An 18,919-nucleotide genomic window follows, 5' to 3' on the forward strand; every position below is an offset into this window, starting at 1 on the left:
GGAAAGGGGCCGGGCCTGACTTCCGGAGCTTTTCGGACGGAGGCGGAGTCTTCTGCCGAGGGCCGTTCGGAAGAAGGCGGGGCCTACCTCGCATCAGGACCAGTCTGGCTGCACCTGCATCCTTCGCTCAGAGCATCCCTGGAGCATCTTAGGAGGCGCCCGCAGCTGGCAACCAGGGGCCCGGCCGTCGCAGGAGGCGTCCGCCAGATACCTCCCCCCCTCCCCTGAGCTAGCGCTCTACCGCGGCGGCCTCGGTGCTGGCCGGGCGTCCCCAGACTTGGCCGACCACTGAAAAAGCATTTACAGCAATAGCCTCTGATTACGACATGGCTGAGATCACCAATATCCGACCTAGCTTTGGTAAGTAGAGCCGGGAAAACTAAGCCCGGGCCAGTGGAAACGTCTGCGAAGCCAGAGGAGCCCAGTGCTGGGAGGGAGCGGAGCCCACACCCGGCCCCCAAGCGCCAGCCCCCGCCAGGATGGGGCCTGCGGCGGCGGGCGGCGCCTGAACTTGAGCTGCGGGCTGCAGAGCTGGCCAGGCCCGGGACTTGCCGGGGGTCGCGGGTCCCCACGGCCGCCGAAACCTGTGTGGGCCGCGTCCGCGCGCTGGAGGGGGATGTGGGGGAGGGCGGGGGAGCGGGACGCGGACCCCTCCCCCTCGGGGCGCGCAGGGCGGTGCCCCCTGCTCCCCCTCCCACTGCTCCTCGGGCTGCGGGGGAGGGCGGCGGCGGGGGATGGGCGCCAAGATGGCAGCTGGGGGGGACCTGGGGGAGGGGGGCTGGAGGCGGGGGGCCGGCTTCGGGGGGGGGGGGAGCCTGGGCTGCGGGGGAGCGCGCGGGGAGCCGCTGCCCGGCCGGCGGGGCGCGGGGCGCGGGGCTGGCGGCCGCCGAGGGCCCTCGAGCGCGGTTCTGCACCGTAATGGTGGGTCCGTCCGCTGCTACCAAATGGCGCTTGGCGCTGCCGAGCCGGGGATGACGTGATGTCTATTCTGGGCCTCCTGGCAGCGCCCAGGCCCCTCTCCCCGGGCCTTTGTTCCCTGTTTCCCTGGCTGGCTTTTCCGAGAGGGGGACTCACCGCGCTGGCGCTGGCGGGGGCGCGGGCCCGGCCGGGGGGGGAGGGGCGGGGGAGGCCGGGCCCGGGGGAGGCCGCTTTGTGTACCCGGGAAGGCATTACGTCACCTCGGAGCGGCTGGCCCCCGACCCGGGCCTCCGGGCTCTCGGCTCGGCTGCACGCCCAGGGGCGGAGAGTGGAGTGGAAAATGGGAGGAAGAAGGGAAAGAAAAGCTGGGCGCGCAAGTGTTTTCCTCTGTGGGGCTTCCTCCAAAATGGGCCAGGGGTGCAGACTTCCTGGGCCAAAAATCGAGGAGTTGCCCTGCTCCTCCCTCACGTCTACCCCAGCTTGGATGAGCGTTGCTGCCGGCCAAGGGGTCCTTCACATCCCCTAAGACAGCCTGTCTGTCCCTCAGACGACCCAGAAATCTCGAGCATCCAGACCACAGCTTTTAGGGTGGGGCCGTAATCCAAGTAGGAAATGGCTTTTCTCACTCCCCAGTAAGAGGTTCATGGAAACAGAAGCCAATGAGCTCTCCCACCTCACTATCAGAAAGAAGACATCCGAGCAGGGGAAGCATCCAGAAAACAGATCACACCCATTAGCTACTGGTTCCCACTGATTCCCAAAGGCTAAACCTTAGCTGTATTTCTTTCTTACACTTCATTCACCTTCTGCGTCTTTATCTTTGAGTCCCGAATTTCCGAAATAGGTGGCCCTTTTGTGGTTACATGAGCACTCCGTGATTTTCGCACTGCTGTTTTTCTTCTTACACCTTCTTTCCAACATCACTCTTCTCTAATTGCGCTTCCAGGTTCCTGAGAAAGTTAGAAGTTACGAAACATAATGCAGTAGTTTCTTTTAGGGGGAAAAGAGAAAAAAGATTTTTCAAAGACGGGGGCACCTGGGCGGCTCAGTCGGCTCAGACCATGATCCCGGGGTCATGGGATCGAGCCCCTTGTTGGGCTCGGCACTGAGTGTAGAGCCTGCTGATGAGTCTCTCTCTCTCTTTCTCTCCCTCGGCCCCCATCTCCCCTCTCTCAATTTAAAAAAAGAGAGAGCGAGAAAAGATTATTTCAGCCTTTTACGTACTCCATTTTATTTCGTCCTTACGGTATCCTCCAGTTTTAGCATTATTATATATATTTGCCAGATGAGGAAACTGAAGTTCAGTGAGATAAAGTAACTTGGGGTAAAGTCAAACAAACACGCAAGGGTAGTGCTAGGATTCAAACCAATGTCCAGTTGACGCCAAAACAAAGTCCGTTGTCATTTCACTGTGTCACCCTGGCCCACTTGACAGGGAAAGGCTGTTTGATGTTTTGGCACAGGGAGTGTCAACAGCAGGTCTGGTCAAAGGCTGAGAGAGCTGGGCACAGCCCCAATATGGCTCCCAGGTCTTTAGGCGGGTACAGAGGGTCCTACGTAGCTGCCACTTCTGACTTCCTCACATCTCACAGAGTACTTCATTTCAGATGCCTTAGCCCTCGGGAGATACACCAAGCCAACACTCAATTATCCGTGACCTTGGAGGACAAAAGGAGCAAGCAGTCACTGCAATTTACGACTACTTTAGAACGCTGGCTTCAGCCATTAGTTCCGACTTCCTTTTCCCACCAAGCTTTTGACTAAAGCAAGACAGAGGGTTCTGAGTTTCAGCATCTGATTTTTTCTAGTTCACTGCCTTGGGTGTGGGGGAGAGAGACGGGGGTTAACAGATACGAAAATGAAGAAGAAAATGGGGCAAGAGTGGGAAACCAGGTAGAGGAGAGCAGCTGGATAAGCCACGGATGGCTTCATCTGCTTGTCTTCGTTCCCTTCTCTATCCCCCTGAAAGTGGGAGTCCTTCCTCTTCTCTCTACCCATCCCACCCCCATTTTCTTTTTTATTATTATTATTTTTTTAATGTTTTTATTTATTTTTGAGACAGAGCATGAGCAGGGGAGGGGCAGAGAGAGGAGACACAGAATCGGAAGCAGGCTCCAGGCTCTGGGCTGTCAGCACAGAGCCCGACACGGGGCTCGCACTCGCAAACCGCGAGATCGTGACCCGAGCCGAAGTCGGACGCCCAACTGACTGAGCCCCCCAGGCGCGCCCCCCACCTCCATCTCCATCTTCTAACCGCAGACGTGGAGGCATTATAAGCAGTAGTGGGTTGTTGCGAGATCACAGAGTAGATCTATAGTGGAGCCAAAAGGATTACTCCAGTGTCCCCAGCCGAGGCCTTTACACCTCCCTTTCACATCATTGTCAAAAATGTGCCTGTCTTGTCGGTTTCCTGCTTTCCTCTTCTCATGGAGGCAACCGGTGTTCGCTGTCATTAGTCAGTAGCAAGCAGTTTTCAGGAATGTCCCTGGTGGGTGGTGAATGGAAAGCCACTTTTTCACATTGTGCCCATTCTGATTGACAACTGAATCCAATCAGTTGGTCAAACAAATATTTACTGAGCTCCTATTAAATGCAAAGACTCAGGCACTCAAAGATGGACAGCATGTTATTTCCACGTGCCTTCAAGGAGCTTACCACCAAGGCTGTTCCTGTTTTATGAAACCTGTCACTAACAGCTCTTATTTCACTTAATATATGAGAATAAACACTATTATTATTTAAACCTTGGTTTATTTTGTTAATGGCTTCACTCCTTAATATTATTGAAAAATGTAATGTCTCCTTTTCTTGCCTGATCCCAACTTTGATAGCATCATGGGATGTTGGAGAAAGAACTTAAGAGACATTTAGTCCAATCTCTACTGAAGAGATCTCTCTTAGAATATGCCTGACCAACGGTGATCAAACCTCCAGAAGTTTTCAGTTGGAGGTTCACTGCCTTATGAAGCAATCCGGGCCATTGTGAGGCTGAACTAATAATAATTTGACTCTTTTCACTGAGTCAGAATCTGTCTTCCTGTAGCTTGTATGCACTGGTGCTAGACGTGTCCTCTTTGTAAAGTCAAATCAGACCTTTTCCATCAAAATGCCTTGAATAATTGAAGAAAGTTGTTATTCCCAGACCCCTCAGCTCCAATTCCTTCAACTTTTCCTCATTTGATATGGTTTCCAGGGCTTTTACACTCTTGATTATCCATTAATGAAGAGGTGCTCTGTGGTCAGGCAGACCAGGGTTTGGATCCCATCACCGCCATTTGCTACCTCATGGCCTATGGCAGATTTGAGCCCCCAGGTTCCTCAGTTACAAAGTGAAGATATTAGTGGTACCTAGTCAGTGAATTCATTGATTCAGAGAGAGCTCTAGAACAAGGCAAGGACACAATAAATGCACACAGAAAAATAGCGATTTTTATTCTTGTCATTGCCGGACAGAACATTCCATATATGTTATCCCAGTGCAGATTAAATTATGCTACCCCCCAACCCTGTCATCGGGACATCATACTCCTGGTATAGGTTGGCATCAGCCTAATTATACTTCAGAATAAACAACTAGATTATTTCTGCTCAGACTTGTTAAGTAAGGCCTCCCATTGTGTATCAACAGGTTTTTGAAGGCCAATATAGAATTTTACATTTATCCCTGATGTATGTAATCATACGGACTCCTTTTTTTTTCCTGTCTGTGGAGGCTGTCGTGAATTCACTAATTCATTTCTTCAATGACTACTGACTATGTGCCGCATGGTTCTAGGACCTGGGGATATAGCAGTGATCAAAACAGACAGTCACTATTGCTAATCTTATCTAGTAAGGAGGACAGATGAATATATGTCAGGAGTACTAAGTTCTATGAGGAAAAATAAAGCAGAGTGATGGGCATATTATCTCACGTGGGGCAGCCAGGAAATGCTGCTCTGATAAGGTAAGATTGGAGCAGAGGTCTGCAGTTGGTGAGGCAGTGAGCTGGGCAGATAGCTGTGGAGGGATGTTTCAGGAAGAATCTGGAATATGTTGAAGTCACGTTTATTTCCTTAGTCCTCCCTGCCCTACGCATGGCTTCCCCAAAAAGTAATGTGGGCAACCAGAGGCCTTATCTAGACCTTTAAGGCCCAAATCCAGTTTGGCTTCAGTGCCCTTAAAGGGCAAAAGAAACCCCAAACTCGTTAGGGTCCCAGCTTGTGTGGGAAAGGACAAGAGGAGAGGAAGGGAAGGAAACGGTCTGTTTCTCTTTAGTTATCTGTTCGTGCAACAAATACGTACCAAGTACACGTTTGTGTTTTCAACATTGGGGATACAGAAATGAACCCAACAGACTAATCCCTGTTCTCGTGAAACTTACTCTTTAGTGAAGAAGTTATTTACTGTAGTAAAATTATGCACGTGTGTGTGTTCCTATATATATATATTTTTTTTTTTTGGGGGGGTGCACACACGCATGTGTTTTGCCGTGTGTGAGACAGATAAGACCTATGGAGACGATGACACAGGGTAGGACCCCGGAGGCGGGGGGTCTAGGTGGGAAGACGGTTGAGCTTTGAGGTAGGGTGGTCAGGGAAGGCCTTGCTGAGGTGATATTTGAGCAGAGAGCTGACATTGTGCACAGTCCCTGTTTCTTCCTATTTAAGATGCAAGCATTGGGAACCGGGAGCTGAAATTTGGAATGTATTTTTAAAATACTCAGATCCAGACTTCTTTTTACCACCCTTGAGCGCACTCCCCAAACCACCCAGGCTCAGCCCTGCATTCTTCTACCCCAGCTGCCAGGCGGCCCGCACAGGCCCACGGCAAACCCTGTGCTGGATGCTGTGGAATATTCTCCCGAAGCCAGACGCAGCCTGTGCCCTTGAGCGTTGTATAACAGTGGAGGTAGAGGTGACTTTGTAACACCTACGAGGTAGCTTTATGTGAATCACAAATCAGTAGGAGCGACCCAAGTCCTTAAGTGCTGCGAGAGGGCCAGGGAAAGAACGGGGAGTCGGGTGGGGCCCTTCCCGGACGGCTTCCTGGAGAAGAGAAAGACTTCACCGGGTTCGGTGGAAAGGAAAAGCCGTGGTTGGTGGGAGGGGATGGCGCGGGGCATCCCCGGGAGAGGGGAGGTTCTCAAGCCCAGACGGGCCGGATTGGCGGTGCAGGTGCCAGATTGCCTTGGCTTCGCAGAGGCCCCCAGTGGAGGAGCTGCAGACGGGGGTTGAGGTCCACCTGCCTTGACGCGTCTCTGGTCTCCACCTGCAGATGTGTCGCCAGTGGTGGCCGGCCTCGTCGGGGCGTCCGTGCTTGTGGTGTGCGTCTCGGTGACCGTCTTCGTGTGGACATGCTGCCACCAGCGGGCAGAGAAGAAGCACAAGACCCCCCCCTATAAGTTTATCCACATGCTCAAAGGCATCAGCATATACCCAGAGACCCTCAGCAACAAGAAGAAAATCATCAAAGTGCGGAGAGACAAAGACGGCCCCGGGAGGGAAGGGGGGCGTGGGAGCGTGCTGGTGGACGCGGCAGAGGCTGGCCTGCTGGGCCGAGACAAAGGCCCCGGGGGCCCCAGCTCTGGATCTTGTATGGACCAGCTCCCTATTAAAGTGGACTATGGGGAAGAACTGAGGAGCCCCGTCGCGAGCCTGACCCCTGGGGAGAGCAAAACCACTTCTCCGTCGTCTCCGGAGGAGGACGTCATGCTAGGATCCCTCACCTTCTCGGTGGACTATAACTTCCCGAAAAAAGCGCTGGTGGTGACAATCCAGGAGGCTCACGGGCTGCCGGTGATGGATGAACAGACCCAGGGCTCCGACCCCTACATCAAAATGACCATCCTTCCCGACAAGCGGCATCGGGTGAAGACCAGAGTGCTGCGGAAGACCCTGGACCCCGTGTTCGACGAGACCTTCACCTTCTACGGCATCCCGTACAGCCAGCTGCAGGACCTGGTGCTCCACTTCCTCGTCCTCAGCTTTGACCGCTTCTCCCGGGACGACGTCATCGGGGAGGTCATGGTGCCGCTGGCCGGCGTGGACCCCAGCACGGGCAAGGCACAGCTGACCAGGGACATCACCAAAAGGAACATCCAGGTGAGGAGGAAGAGCGTGTTGGCGGTGGGGGGACTGATAGGTTGGGGGAGATGAGAGCTCGGGGAACAAATGGAGGGCAGGGGGCGGACGGATGGAAGGAGGGGCTGTCAGGAGTCAGCAGTGGCCGGAGTAAAACGGAGGGCCTGTCCAGCCGAGTCTCCTCCAAAAGGCACTTGGCACGGACAGAGGCACAGGCAGCTGCTGAGATCTCGCCCAGTGCTGGGCATCCTGATGCTAAGCCGGGCTTGCTTGGAGCGGGCTGGCCCCCCGGTCCTAGACCCTCATGACATCAATGCTGTGGGGGCCGGTTTCTTCTCCAAAGTCACGTGTGACCTTCCTCTGCTGAACTGTGACGGGGCTTCGGTCATCTTGCCCTCAGCTTCCCTTTCTCAGCCCAGATCGCGGGTATAAGTAGTATCGTGTGTCTGTGTGTTCGCAGCCGTTCCATAAATGCCGTGTAGGGACTCGATTCACCGCCCAGCCCCTCTCCCGGGCCTCAGCCCCGCCACACACGCTCATCCTCGGCACCCCATTTGCACAGATCGGCCGGGGAGTCAGGGCCCACCCTCCTGCCTCCTCCCCGCTGGGCGGCTCTGGCTCTTGACCTGTAGTTTCAGGGGCGCAAGAAACGTGCCCCCCCCCCCCCCAGTTCGCCCGTTTCTCCCACAACCGGGGGAGCAGGGTGGTTCTCTGTGGAGCACTCCGGCTCTGGCCGGACTGGCTGACTCCAGGCCCAGCTCACCACCTCCCAGCCGAGTGGCCCCGGTGAGCGCCTGAACCCTCCTCAGCTCGTTTCCCCGTCTGTGAAATGGGGCCGATAATACTGTCTTCCTTGCAGTGTTGTAAGGATTAGGTGAGATAATGCGTCCGGCACGTCGTTGCCCTTGAGGGGCCTTTACTTTAGTGAAGGAGAAAGACGGTCTTGACAACAGCCAGGTGGTCAGCGTGGAAGAGGCTGTTGGCATTTTAAACGCAGAGTTTCATTCCTGTTGCAAGATACGACAGGAGTGGTTAATAACAGGGGCTTTGAAGTCGAAGCCGAGTTTGAATCCAAATCTCGCCAGCCAGCTGACCTTGGGCGAGCTGCTTAGCTCCTCTGATCTCGGTTTCTGATGGGAACTAAGCGAGATGGTACATCTACGTAGCCCCAGGCACACCGTAAACCTTCAAGAAATCGTAACCGCGACTGTTATTGCTGTCATTAGTAAGGTTTGGTCCCTGGGAGGTACGTGTGGTTAGCAGACATTTATATTTTAACAAAACGAAGGAAGGCAAGGGGTGTGCAGAAGGAGGTGGAAGGTTCAGAAAGGATGTCAGGGCCGCTGAGAACAACTGCTCACCTTCCAGAAAGAGCCGTGGCCCTGGCTGCCGTGCTTCTCTCCCGACGCCTCTTCCACCTCCAGGCCCACACTGGACTCAGCAGGGAGGCAGGAGGGCCAGGATCGGACAAGGGAGGCTTACGGGGCCAGTAGAGGCTGGGTGTGCCCTGAGCGCCGGGCACAGTTTACCCGCTGGACGAGGGCGCGTTCCTCCCTTCCATGCTGTGTCTCTGGCACCTGTCACAGCAGCCGCCCGGCCACGCCACTGCCCGGGGAGCTGCGGCTGCCGCGTGGCACACCAGCCCTGCCTCCCAGGGGCCAGAAGCCCCCGCATCTTGAAGGGCGTTAGAGGTGCTCTTCGGGTCCTAAACGCTGGTCCCCTGCCAAGACGGGGGAGACGTCCGAGAGCCCAACACAGCAGAGGCTCTTGTACCCTCAGAAGCACGGGTCGGAACTGTGGCGGTGACATGTTCTCAGCCCCCTCCACCGCGTCCCCTTCCCCGCCATCTCCTTTCCTCGGGGCTCTGTTGAGTCCTCCCTGCTCCTCCTTTCCAGCAGCCCCAGTGCTCCACTGCCTGCCTTCATCAGCGCTGCACACCGTCCTTCCCTGCAGCCCCAGCCTCGGTGAAGCCACCAGCTGGCCAGACTCCCCCAGACGGCTCGTGCTCTTGCCGCCCAAGGCTGAAAGCAGGCGATGGCTCTGTGCCAGGCTGCAGCTGGGGAGAGACTGGCCAGGAAAGGGACTGATTTGGGCTGGGAACAAAACAGCCTCAAATCCCGGACACTGGCCAGGGAGCACAGACAATGGCATTTGCTAAACCGCCGGGGGCTCTTGGCAAGAGCCACGTTTCTTTCCACTTTATTAACTCCCTTCAGGAGGGACAAGCCAGGGCGAGGATCCTGAGCAACAGGCCCCCTGGGAGAGGCGCAGACAGGACACGCAGAGCCCTCCAGCCCGCTGGACCTCCCCAGCGTGTTTCTGCAGCCAGCGCCTGTGGCCAGGGCTGCGCTCCGTCCCGAGCCACGAGTCCACACGCCTGCCTGTAGCACGGCCTCCCTGCTGTGGCCCAGAGTCTGCCCTTTCTGGGTCTCCCCTTGGCTCAGCAGTTAGAGCTGCTCTGGACCGTCCCGCACTCTATAAAGAGCTTTTTCTGGTCTGTGGAAGGCATCCGTTATAATACAGGGCCACGTTCTCTTCTCCCACCCGGAGGCTTGGGTGGGGACTGCTGGGAATTGGGTTTCCCCAGATAACCCCACACCCCTACCTGAACTTCCTTCAGCAGAAAAATCGCCTCTCATCCTTCCTTTTGCCTAGTGTGGTCTGGTTGAAGAAGCCCAGGACTGGCTGTCATCTGTGACTCCCATTTTAGTCCTCATTCGGGGCCAGCGGCCACCGTTTCTCAGCCTTGATCCTTGGCAGAGAAGGCTAATGGGATCACGGAGAGCGCTCTCAGCTCTTAGGAAAAATTAGCCCTTGATTATTAGTAAAAGAAGATCACAGTATAAATTCTATAATGCCCTAAATCTCTGAATTGGACTCTGGAACCAGCTTTTTTTGGGAGGAGCGGGGGGCAGCTATTTCTCTAATATTTCATTTGGTTAGAAATTATTATTATTGTTTTTAAGTACGCTCTATACCCAGCGTGGGGCTCGGACTCATGACCCTGAGGTCAAGAGTCTCCTGCTCTTCTAAGACAGCCAGCCACCCCTCGGATAAAAATCAAAGTGAATTAAAGTAGAGTGAAAATTCAAGTAAATTCCCATAAAAGATCACCCACGAGGGGGAGGGAGGCGGCCCAGAGGGGGCCTGGGGGCAAGAGAGGGTGGAAAGAGAAGTAACTGACAAGCGGGTCTTGCAGAGCTGTTAGATTCCCCCGAATCTCATCTCTTCGCGTCATTGTTTTCCAAATCTCTTCCCATCTTTCCTGGGCCACATCTGGTGCTGATGGCCTGGGACACTGGTCGTGGGAATGCCAGGATTCTCGAAATCTCAGACTCCTAAGGAACCTGAGAGGTCATCCAGTCGAGCCAAAAGGGACTGAAAAGAGAGAAAGAAATGAGCCACGGAGAGAGTGGCTGTGTGTGTGTACTGGGGAAAAGAAGATGTGGTTGAACATCAAGGTTTTTGTTTCTCTTGTTTTCCCATGACTGTGATTGGTGTGGAGGTGGCCCCAGAGGACCTCTGGCCCCAATAAAGTTGTACCGAGGACGCGCGGGGCCACCTGGTGCAGAGACTGTGTGGCTCGCCAGTCACTCTGGAACGGACCCTCACCCTACCGTGTCTTCCCTACCCCCACTGTTTCTGTTCCTCTTCTGCACTGTGGGAGAAAGGCGCCTGAGAGCAAAGCCTCCCCGCTCTTTCAGGCACGGAGGACACCCTTCCTCCCCCTGCACTCCTGCTTGTCTGCCCCCAGCAGGGTTTTTGCCTCACTCGGCCAGGGGGCTGGGAACCGGAGCTCACTCCCAGCCCTTGACAAAGATCCCTTGAGAAAGAGCCATTGACAATGCCACTCGCAATGGGAATTGGGTGGAAAGAGAAGGGGGGAGGGGAGGGGACGTGAGATCTGGCCTTCAGTGTGGGGGCACAGTGGCACTCGGGTGCTGTTGTGGCTGCAGACTTGACCTGGGCTTCACTGGGGGCAGCTGGACAGGGGTGGGAGTTCTGCCCAAGTAAGATGACCAGAGGTGAAGGGGGGGTGGGGGGGATCAGATGGAGAACAACTGCCTGAGGGGTGATTTTAGGGGAGAAAAGAAAGTTGTAACCAGAAGTTGTTCACTTTCTCTGAGAACTAGGGAAGGGGCATGGGGATTTAGACTGGAAAGATTTGGCTATAAGGGATGATTTACAAAACACAGTTTTAACCAAATAATTAGGAAACATAAGCTATAATTTTATAGCTAATGCTTTTTTTTTTTTTTACAAATAAAACACTTGGGTTTTTGTTTTTAACGATCAGGCTCATGTAACTTTTTTAAAGGAGGCTCCATACCCAAAATGGGGCTCGAACTCATGACCCCGAGATCAAGAGTCAGTCGCACGTTCTTCCTGCTGAGCCAGCCAGGCGCCCCCAAAAAACTCTGTTGTTTAGAGTTTCCCTTTTACGCCATCTACCCTTCTTCTGTATACAAAGTGAGAATTATATTTAATTGTATATAATTAATTTTATATAGTAATATAAGATTATATTTAAATCTTTATATTTAAAGATTGTGTGTGCAGGGGCGCCTGGGTGGCTCAGTCAGTTAAGCGTCCGACTTCGGCTCAGGTCATGGTCTCACAGTTGGTGAGTTCGAGCCCCACGTCGGGCTCTGTGCTGACAGCTCGGAGCCTGGAGCCTGTTTGGGATTCCGTCTCCCTCTCTCTGCCCCTCCCCCACTCATGCTCTACCTCCTTCAAAAATAACACTAAAAAAAAAATTAAAAAAAAAAAAAAAGATTGTGTGTGCATATTTCGTGTTTAGTGCCAGTATTCAAGGATGTTCCAGACCTCAAATCTCGTTAACATTTCTTTGGGGCTCGTGGAATGAAGTGGTGGCCCAGATCACCCAGAAGTGCCTTCTAGATCAGTGCTCGCTGCCGGAACTCTCTGTGACGGTGCAAACGTTCTGTACGTGCACCGGGACACTTGAAATATGGCTAGTGTGACTAAGGAACTAAAATTTTAATCTTACTTAATTTTAACTAATTTAAAATTAAATTTAAGCGGACACGTTTAAATTGGAGCTAGTGGCTACCGTATCGGATAGCTCAGTTCTGAATGTTCCTCTGGAAGGCGCTTAATTTCCCTTATCGCGTGGGATTACTTTCCTGACGCCATTTGGCCGTACCTAATGGTAAAAATGAGTTTACGTTCTCCGATTGCGTTCTGACTCACGTCAAAAGGAAGCAGCCCAGAAGTATACCGGTTGGCAGGGACAACCAGCCCGTGACCCTAAGCTGGCCGAGGGTGCTTCCGCGGACATCATCGAGAGCTGACAACATGTATGTTCTGGGAAAGGAAAGACCGTGGGGCTTCAGTCTAGCAGAGAAAAGCCATGAAAATCTTTTGTAAGTCTGTTCGCTTTTGGACTTTGGTTTCAAAAGCTAGCGGGTGAGTTTCAATCCTAGTCCCGTGATGCCCTACCACGGACCTTTGCGTACGTTCCCGGAATGAAATGTAGCCTCAGGAAAGGTTCTGAACCAGGCGAGCTATTACTCCAGTTTCATTCCTTGAGGGGAGTTAGGCTTCTAGTCAAAGCACAGATTTTTAGGTTTCTTTCCTCGTTTTCCACTGACGAGCTAATTAAATTACTCGCTGCTGTTCTTTCCTGCACAGGCACCCTGAGCAGGTAGCGCAGAAGTCTGCGAGCTTCTCCAGATAGGGCTTCCCGCCGCCCCCCGGCCGGCCCCAGCCGCTAGCATCACGCCTTCCCCAAGCAGGTGCACAGGACGTTGTCGTCGGGAGCGTGTGGCCCGGTTTCGCGCAGTCCGCGAACTCCTGGAGTAGGTGACATTTCTTGAGGGCTTTGAAGGACATAGGAACGAGACTTGCTAGCAAGGGAGTGGTTTCTGTCCCAAATTTACCTTATTATGTCCAGTGTTCCTTGAGCCCCACCTCCTTTTTGTTTCCTTTCTCCCAGCCCCATCCTCACTTCATAAAAAGGTAGATACACGTTAAAATGTTTAAAGATTTTTAACGAGAAAAAAAATTTTTTTTGATCATAATTTTAAAAATGAGCTAAGAAACAAGAAATTGCCCTCCACTCTCCCCTCCCACTTCCACTTTTGTCAGTTCTTCCTGACACATCTTGCCCCACACCCATCCCCGGGTCCCGGCCTCAGTGTCCCCTCCTCAGCCTCGGGGCCGCCTCTGCTCTGTCCGTCCGTCCGTCCATCAGTTGTCCAGCCTCCACTAGAACGGTAGCGGCCTTCATAAATTGTCGACGGCGGCAACGCCTGTCGCCCCTGTGCCGGCTGGCTGCCCTTGGCCTGTGTGCCGCGGCTGAGTCTGCTGTTTGGTTCCAAGGCCCTCGCCTGACCCACCCCCCAGGTTCCCTCCTCCTGGCACCTCCCCCCAACTCTGGGAACACAGGGGACCCTCTCAGGACCCAGTGCCTTCATAGCGGCCATTCCTGCCGCTCGTCCTGACCCGTCTTCCCACGGACTCACTGTCATAAACTCAGCCCGGAGGTCGTGTGGCAAACCCTCCTCCCGTGGGTCCCCCAGCAGCACTGGGACGGGTCCTGACGGCCCCCAGGAGGGCGTGTTTGTTTGCGCCTGTCTCTCTGGACATGGTAAGCTCCCTGGGAGCAAGAACCAGATCCTGGGCGCCCGGCTGGCTCTGTCCGTGGAACATGCAACTCTTGATCTCGGGGTTGTGAGTTCAAGCCCCACCTTGGGCATAGAGACTAGAAAGAAAAGAAAAATGCGGGGAGATGAAAAAGAAAGAAAGAAAAAAATAAGGATTTGGGTCCTATTTGCTCCAGATCCCCAGCACCCAGCTTGTAGTAAGTATCCAAATATTGTTTCAAGTGCCCTTAGAGGGGCGCCTGAATGGCTCAGTTGATTAAGTGTCCAGCTCTTGGTTTTGGCTCAACTCATGATCTCATGGTTTGTGAGTTCAAGCCCCACATCAGGCTCTGCGCCGACAGAGCAGAGCGTGCTTGGAATTCTCTCTGTCACCTCTCTCTCTGCCCCTCCCCTGCTCTCTCTCTCTCTCTGCCCCTCCCCCACTCATGCTGTCTCTCTCAAAATAAATAAAGTTTAAAAAAAATTTATTTTTTAATGTCCTTGGAGGACCAAGGACATTTTTCAAGCTCAAAGTAGAACCTGGCATAAAACGTAAAGAGGGGAACACGCAGACGTGAGTGGGGGAGGGGCCAGCACTCCGAAGTGCTTTCAGTGAGGCAGGAGGAGCAGGTGTGGACATCCACCTTGTGAAATGGAGGAACAGTCGCCAGAAAGTTCGGGAGCCTGCCCAAAGCCAGGTGGTGAGTAAATGGCAAAGCTAAGGCTCCAACCCAAGTTTCCTGCCTTCCAGTCTACAGTCTCCAAAACTTTCATCGCGAGAACCAAATGAGACCGTCGGAGACAATGCGCTTCTGTCTCGTGCCCCGTGTGCCAGGCACTGGCACAGGTAAACGTTTACCGATTTTAACGTATTTAATCCTCTCGATAATGCTTTGAGGTCAGTACCGTTTGTACCTTCATCTTTCAGCTGAGGAAAGTGACGCAGAGACGTCCAGGTCTTGTCCCAGGTCACGCAGACAAGCATTCGAGCAGGACTTGGATCCGGACCAACCTGGCCTCACGGTCTGCGCTCTTGAATGCTAGTCGAGGCTGCCTCTCCTTGCAGATGATTTTATTTAGTATCAGGATTGGAAGTAGAGTATTTCCGTTTTTCTCTCCCCGTTACTTTGGTAGCTACATCCCTACAGGGCGACCGTCTCCCCTGTGCCTCCCCCGGTCACTGCTGCGCACTCACTGTGCCAGGCTCTGTCCCTCGCGGCGGGACCCTCACCTGCTGTTCCTTCTCCACAGAAGTGCATTAGCAGAGGGGAGCTCCAGGTGTCTCTGTCATACCAGCCCGTGGCACAGAGAATGACAGTGGTGGTCCTCAAAGCCCGACACCTGCCGAAAATGGACATCACCGGTCTCTCAGGTAGCAGCTATTTACTCCAACCTACTTCTGTCCGTCCCAGCACCACCGCGTCCCGGCCTGGGGCCCCGACAGCGCCCGCGTTTTAGGACCCCTAGCATCCTGTTCCTCTGTCCACGCTCTCCTCGTGGCGATTGCCTGGGTTGTAGGTCTCCCTAGCGGGGGGCGGGGGTGCTGTGAGTGGGCGTATGGGGTCTTGACGTTTGGTGGGGTGTCGGGGCCGGGGTGGGTGTGCGTGCCAGGTGCTGAGCCCCCGCTCCGGGCGAGACATCTCAAAAAGACTGCGGGCTTTTGTTAGTCCCGGCGCCCTTGCAAACGCCTCCTGGTGTCACGGGGTTTCTTCAGACCTGACTTGGAGGAAGTTCTGTTAGGCTCCCGCTTGGCTCCCGTGGCACCCCCTACCCAGGCAGACAGACGCACGTAAAGTCAGAGTGGGTTTGGCGTGAGGGGCCACCAACGAGAGGAACGTCAGAGCCCCTCCCTGCCAACACGAAACCAGCAGGAGGACCGTGTCATGGGTCTGTCTCCCTCTTTTCTTGTCTCTTTGGTGGCCCCAGATCCTTACGTCAAGGTGAACGTCTACTACGGCAGAAAGCGCATCGCCAAGAAGAAAACCCACGTGAAAAAGTGCACTTTGAACCCAGTCTTCAACGAGTCTTTCGTCTACGACATCCCCCCTGACCTGCTGCCTGACATCAGCATCGAGTTTCTGGTCATCGACTTCGACCGCACCACCAAGAACGAGGCGGTGGGGAGGCTGATCCTGGGGGCACACAGCATCACCACCAGCGGGGCGGAGCACTGGAGGGAGGTGTGCGAGAGCCCCCGCAAGCCCGTGGCCAAGTGGCACAGTCTGAGCGAATACTAATCCTGTGCTCCTCGCCTGAGCCCGGGGCCGGGCAGGGCAGGCGGGGAGATGCCAGGGAGAAGCAGACTTAAAACCTCATTTTAGTTGTAGAAGAAGATTTCTTACAAAATAAACCCCACGAAGAACGCCCCGTGACCACAGCTGCAGATCAGTTCTTAGTGATGATGATTTTTCTCCTTCGCAAGGCACTAGAAATTCTTTTTTTGTTGTTTTTTTTTTTATGGGGAAAAAGAGAGGGAAAGGCCTCGCCAGTCTATATATAACAATGTAACCTTATACTTGCATGTCTAATACAAACTGAAGAAATTAGCCTAACTGCCAATATCAAGTTACAGATTTTGATCCATGAAAATTGTGTTTTGTGCCGAATTGTATTTGCTGATTACCTGAAATTGGCCTCTTTTTACCGGGCTTTGCTGGAGAGGCGCCGTCTCCCCCCCCACCTCTGCAGGTGAGACCTCACGGCTTCATCTTCCCCGTGTTCTCTGACACCCCTGCTCCTTGGCTGAGCCCAAGGTCCAGAGGTCCAGAGTGAGCCAGGAAACAGGCCGGGTGGACGAGGCAGGGTTTGCAGGGGAGAGAGGATCCGAGGCGTGGGGTCTCTGCGCCAGCGTTCCCGTGGGGAGGGGGCAGGGGCAGTCTGTGATTAATTTGTGACAAAGCACACGAACACAGCAGACTCACTAGGTAGAATTCGGGTTTATGGAACTAGATGACTGCTCTGGAGGGAGCTTTGAAGACTTCAGATCTGGCTCTCCGGTGGCACCAGTGGGCTCGTGCGGCCGGTCCCAGACGCTGTTTGTGAGCGTGGGCAGAACGGAGGTGCCCGTCACCACCTTGCAGCTACACCAGCAAGTGACAGTCATTTGTTGGTTCGAAGGATGAAACTGACCATTTTTTTTTTTTTCCAGAAATGCTCACCATGGAGAAGCTGCAGTCTTCTCAGGTAGCTTAGAGGAGGTTGGCTTTGCTTCATAAGGAAAAGGGCCTGTGGAAACTAGTCTGTATCCTTAAATTTTTCAATCGCGGCTCTTAAAAATAACGAAGTAAGTAAACGTGAGTTAAGGAATGATCGAGGTAACCTGGAATCTTCTATAACATCCCGTCCCTCGTGGTTCTTGGGCTCCAGGGGTCGAGACCAGGTGGAGGGATGGGATGGGGGCAGCCCAGGGTGCGAGGGATTCAACTTCAGGCCTCCTGACTCCGGGCGGGCGGGCGGGCCGTGGCTCTGAGGCCAAGGCCTCCCAGAGGGCAGACACCTGGTCCGCTGGCTGCAGGCGAGCGTGCAGGGCCAGCAGGCCTTTCCTCTGGCCTGCGCGGGGGCTCACGCGAGCAGCAGCCGGAACCAAGGCCCGAAGGGGCCGCCGAGGCAGGGCCACACCCGACAAGAGCCGTCCTTCCCTCTGGCCTCCGAGGAGGCCGGGTGTCCAGACAGGGCGGCGATGTTGCCTTTGACGATCCCCGAGCTCTTGCGGATTTAAAACCAGTCTGCTCCCCCTGAATCCCTTTGCTGTTCTTTCTGAAGCCTGGATTCTTGACAGTGCGGAGCAGTGCCGCGCAGGCCCGGAGCCCACGCCGCCGGCCCCCGCCCTCGTCTGACTCCCCGGCCTGGCGGTGTCCCCACTGGTCTCCAGCCTATACTCCATGGAATGTAAATACTGTATCATACGTAGAAGAAAATAATTTTTGTTTTCTAAAAATGCATTTTGAGATAGTTTAATGTAAATCGGACAGGAGCGTCCTGAAGCCCCCTTAGGAAAAAACCTGCTTCCTCTTCATCGCCTTAATGTCTGAAGATCAGAAACCGCTGAGCACCCCGCCCGTGTCCTTCCCAGAAACAGTGCAAAGCAACAGGCGAGACAGTCTGGTGTTTGCCCCGCTGAGTGCCTGTAGCCCCTCCTGCGGCCCCGTCTCCCCCCCCCCCCCCCCCCGCCCCCCGCCTCCAGGCGGCTTTCCTCCCTCATTCTTCTGGGCTGTTGAGCAGTGGGCGGTGAGGTGACAGGGCGGGGACCGTAGTTCTGGAGCCAGGAGTGGCCTCCGAGGAGGCAGACAGCACAGGGCCCCTCCCTCCTACCTCACGCCTGATCCATCATGCCCTTGGCTTTGCTGTCCCAAAGTTTCCTAGCTGCCTTCGGCTTTCACCCGTGTCCCTCCCAGAGCCACCTGAAAGGGCGGAGGAGTAGTGTCCTCCTCGGAGTCAGTTGAAAGACAAGAGAGTCGCACCCTAGCTTTTGCACAAGGCACTCGTGGTCGGGAACGGGTTAGGGAACGGTCACTTCTGATTTTCCAAGAGTCAGTCCTTCTCTGCTGATAATCTTGATTCCTTTGGGAAGACAAGAGTTTTTCGTAATAACAAAAGTCCCTCTATGAGTTATTCCTCCGTTCGGTTCTTCTCGGTGGAGCACAGGTACGTGTCCATGAACATGGCTCTAGATATGAAAACAGAGAGAACTGGTTTGTGGGACAGGAGCGGCTTGCTCAGGAGAGGGAACGGTACGCGTCCTTTTTCTTGGAAGGCTCTAATTATGGCCACGACAGTGACATCGCCCTCACCATGATCCTTCTCCGATGTGGTCGTCTTTCTTTACCTTGTGTCTTCTCTTGTAAAAATGAAACTCAAAATAAATGTGTCAAATTCAAAAAAAAAAAAAAAAAAGAAAAAACGGAAAAAAGCTAACATGAGTTGTGTGAAACTGCATAATGCTGTAATGCTAACCTACAATGTGTAACGCTATCTTGTACGTGGACTTTGTTAATGCACCACACAAGTGCAAAATAAAGACTGACTCACATTAAACACGCACAGGGACACGTGCATGGTTTTCTTGAGAGCCGGTGACTGGGAATGAGGTTGGTCCTCAGACTCCGGGATGTTCCAGGGCGCGCTTTCCAGTGTGGGCCCCACAGCACCTGATCCGTGGCCATCTGGAGCACTTGTTAGAAAAGGCAGAGTCGGGGGGGTGGGGGGGGATGGGTGCCCTGCTGGCCGAGTTGGGGGAGCCTGCAGCGTCTGCTCTCGGGGTCGTGAGCTTGAGCTCCACACCGGGTGTAGAGCTTACTTAAAAGAAAGAAAAGGGGGGGCGCCTGGGTGGCG

The 18,919-nt window shown here is 54.1% G+C and overlaps 2 protein-coding genes across 2 annotated transcripts in view; one reads left to right on the top strand and one right to left on the bottom strand.

Moving 5' to 3' along the window:
- Positions 1 to 1,156, bottom strand: part of GON4L (gon-4 like) — a 74,684-nt gene extending 73,528 nt beyond the window's left edge. Inside the window, exon 1 of the mRNA XM_019431271.2 lies at positions 1,075 to 1,156. The gene's annotated coding sequence lies outside the window, so the exon portion shown is untranslated. The remainder of the gene's footprint in view (positions 1 to 1,074) is intronic.
- On the top strand, positions 104 to 18,628 carry SYT11 (synaptotagmin 11). Its single transcript, XM_019431290.2, has 4 exons — positions 104 to 360; positions 6,175 to 7,001; positions 14,840 to 14,963; positions 15,515 to 18,628. The coding sequence occupies exons 1-4, from the start codon at positions 327 to 329 to the stop codon at positions 15,823 to 15,825; spliced, it is 1,296 nt and encodes a 431-aa protein (XP_019286835.1). The 5' UTR covers positions 104 to 326; the 3' UTR covers positions 15,826 to 18,628.
- The last annotated feature ends 291 nt before the right edge of the window (positions 18,629 to 18,919 follow it).

This window comes from Panthera pardus, unplaced genomic scaffold (assembly GCF_024362965.1).
Source record: "Panthera pardus isolate Hobbes unplaced genomic scaffold, ASM2436296v1 HiC_scaffold_21, whole genome shotgun sequence".
Taxonomy (NCBI): domain Eukaryota; kingdom Metazoa; phylum Chordata; class Mammalia; order Carnivora; family Felidae; genus Panthera; species Panthera pardus.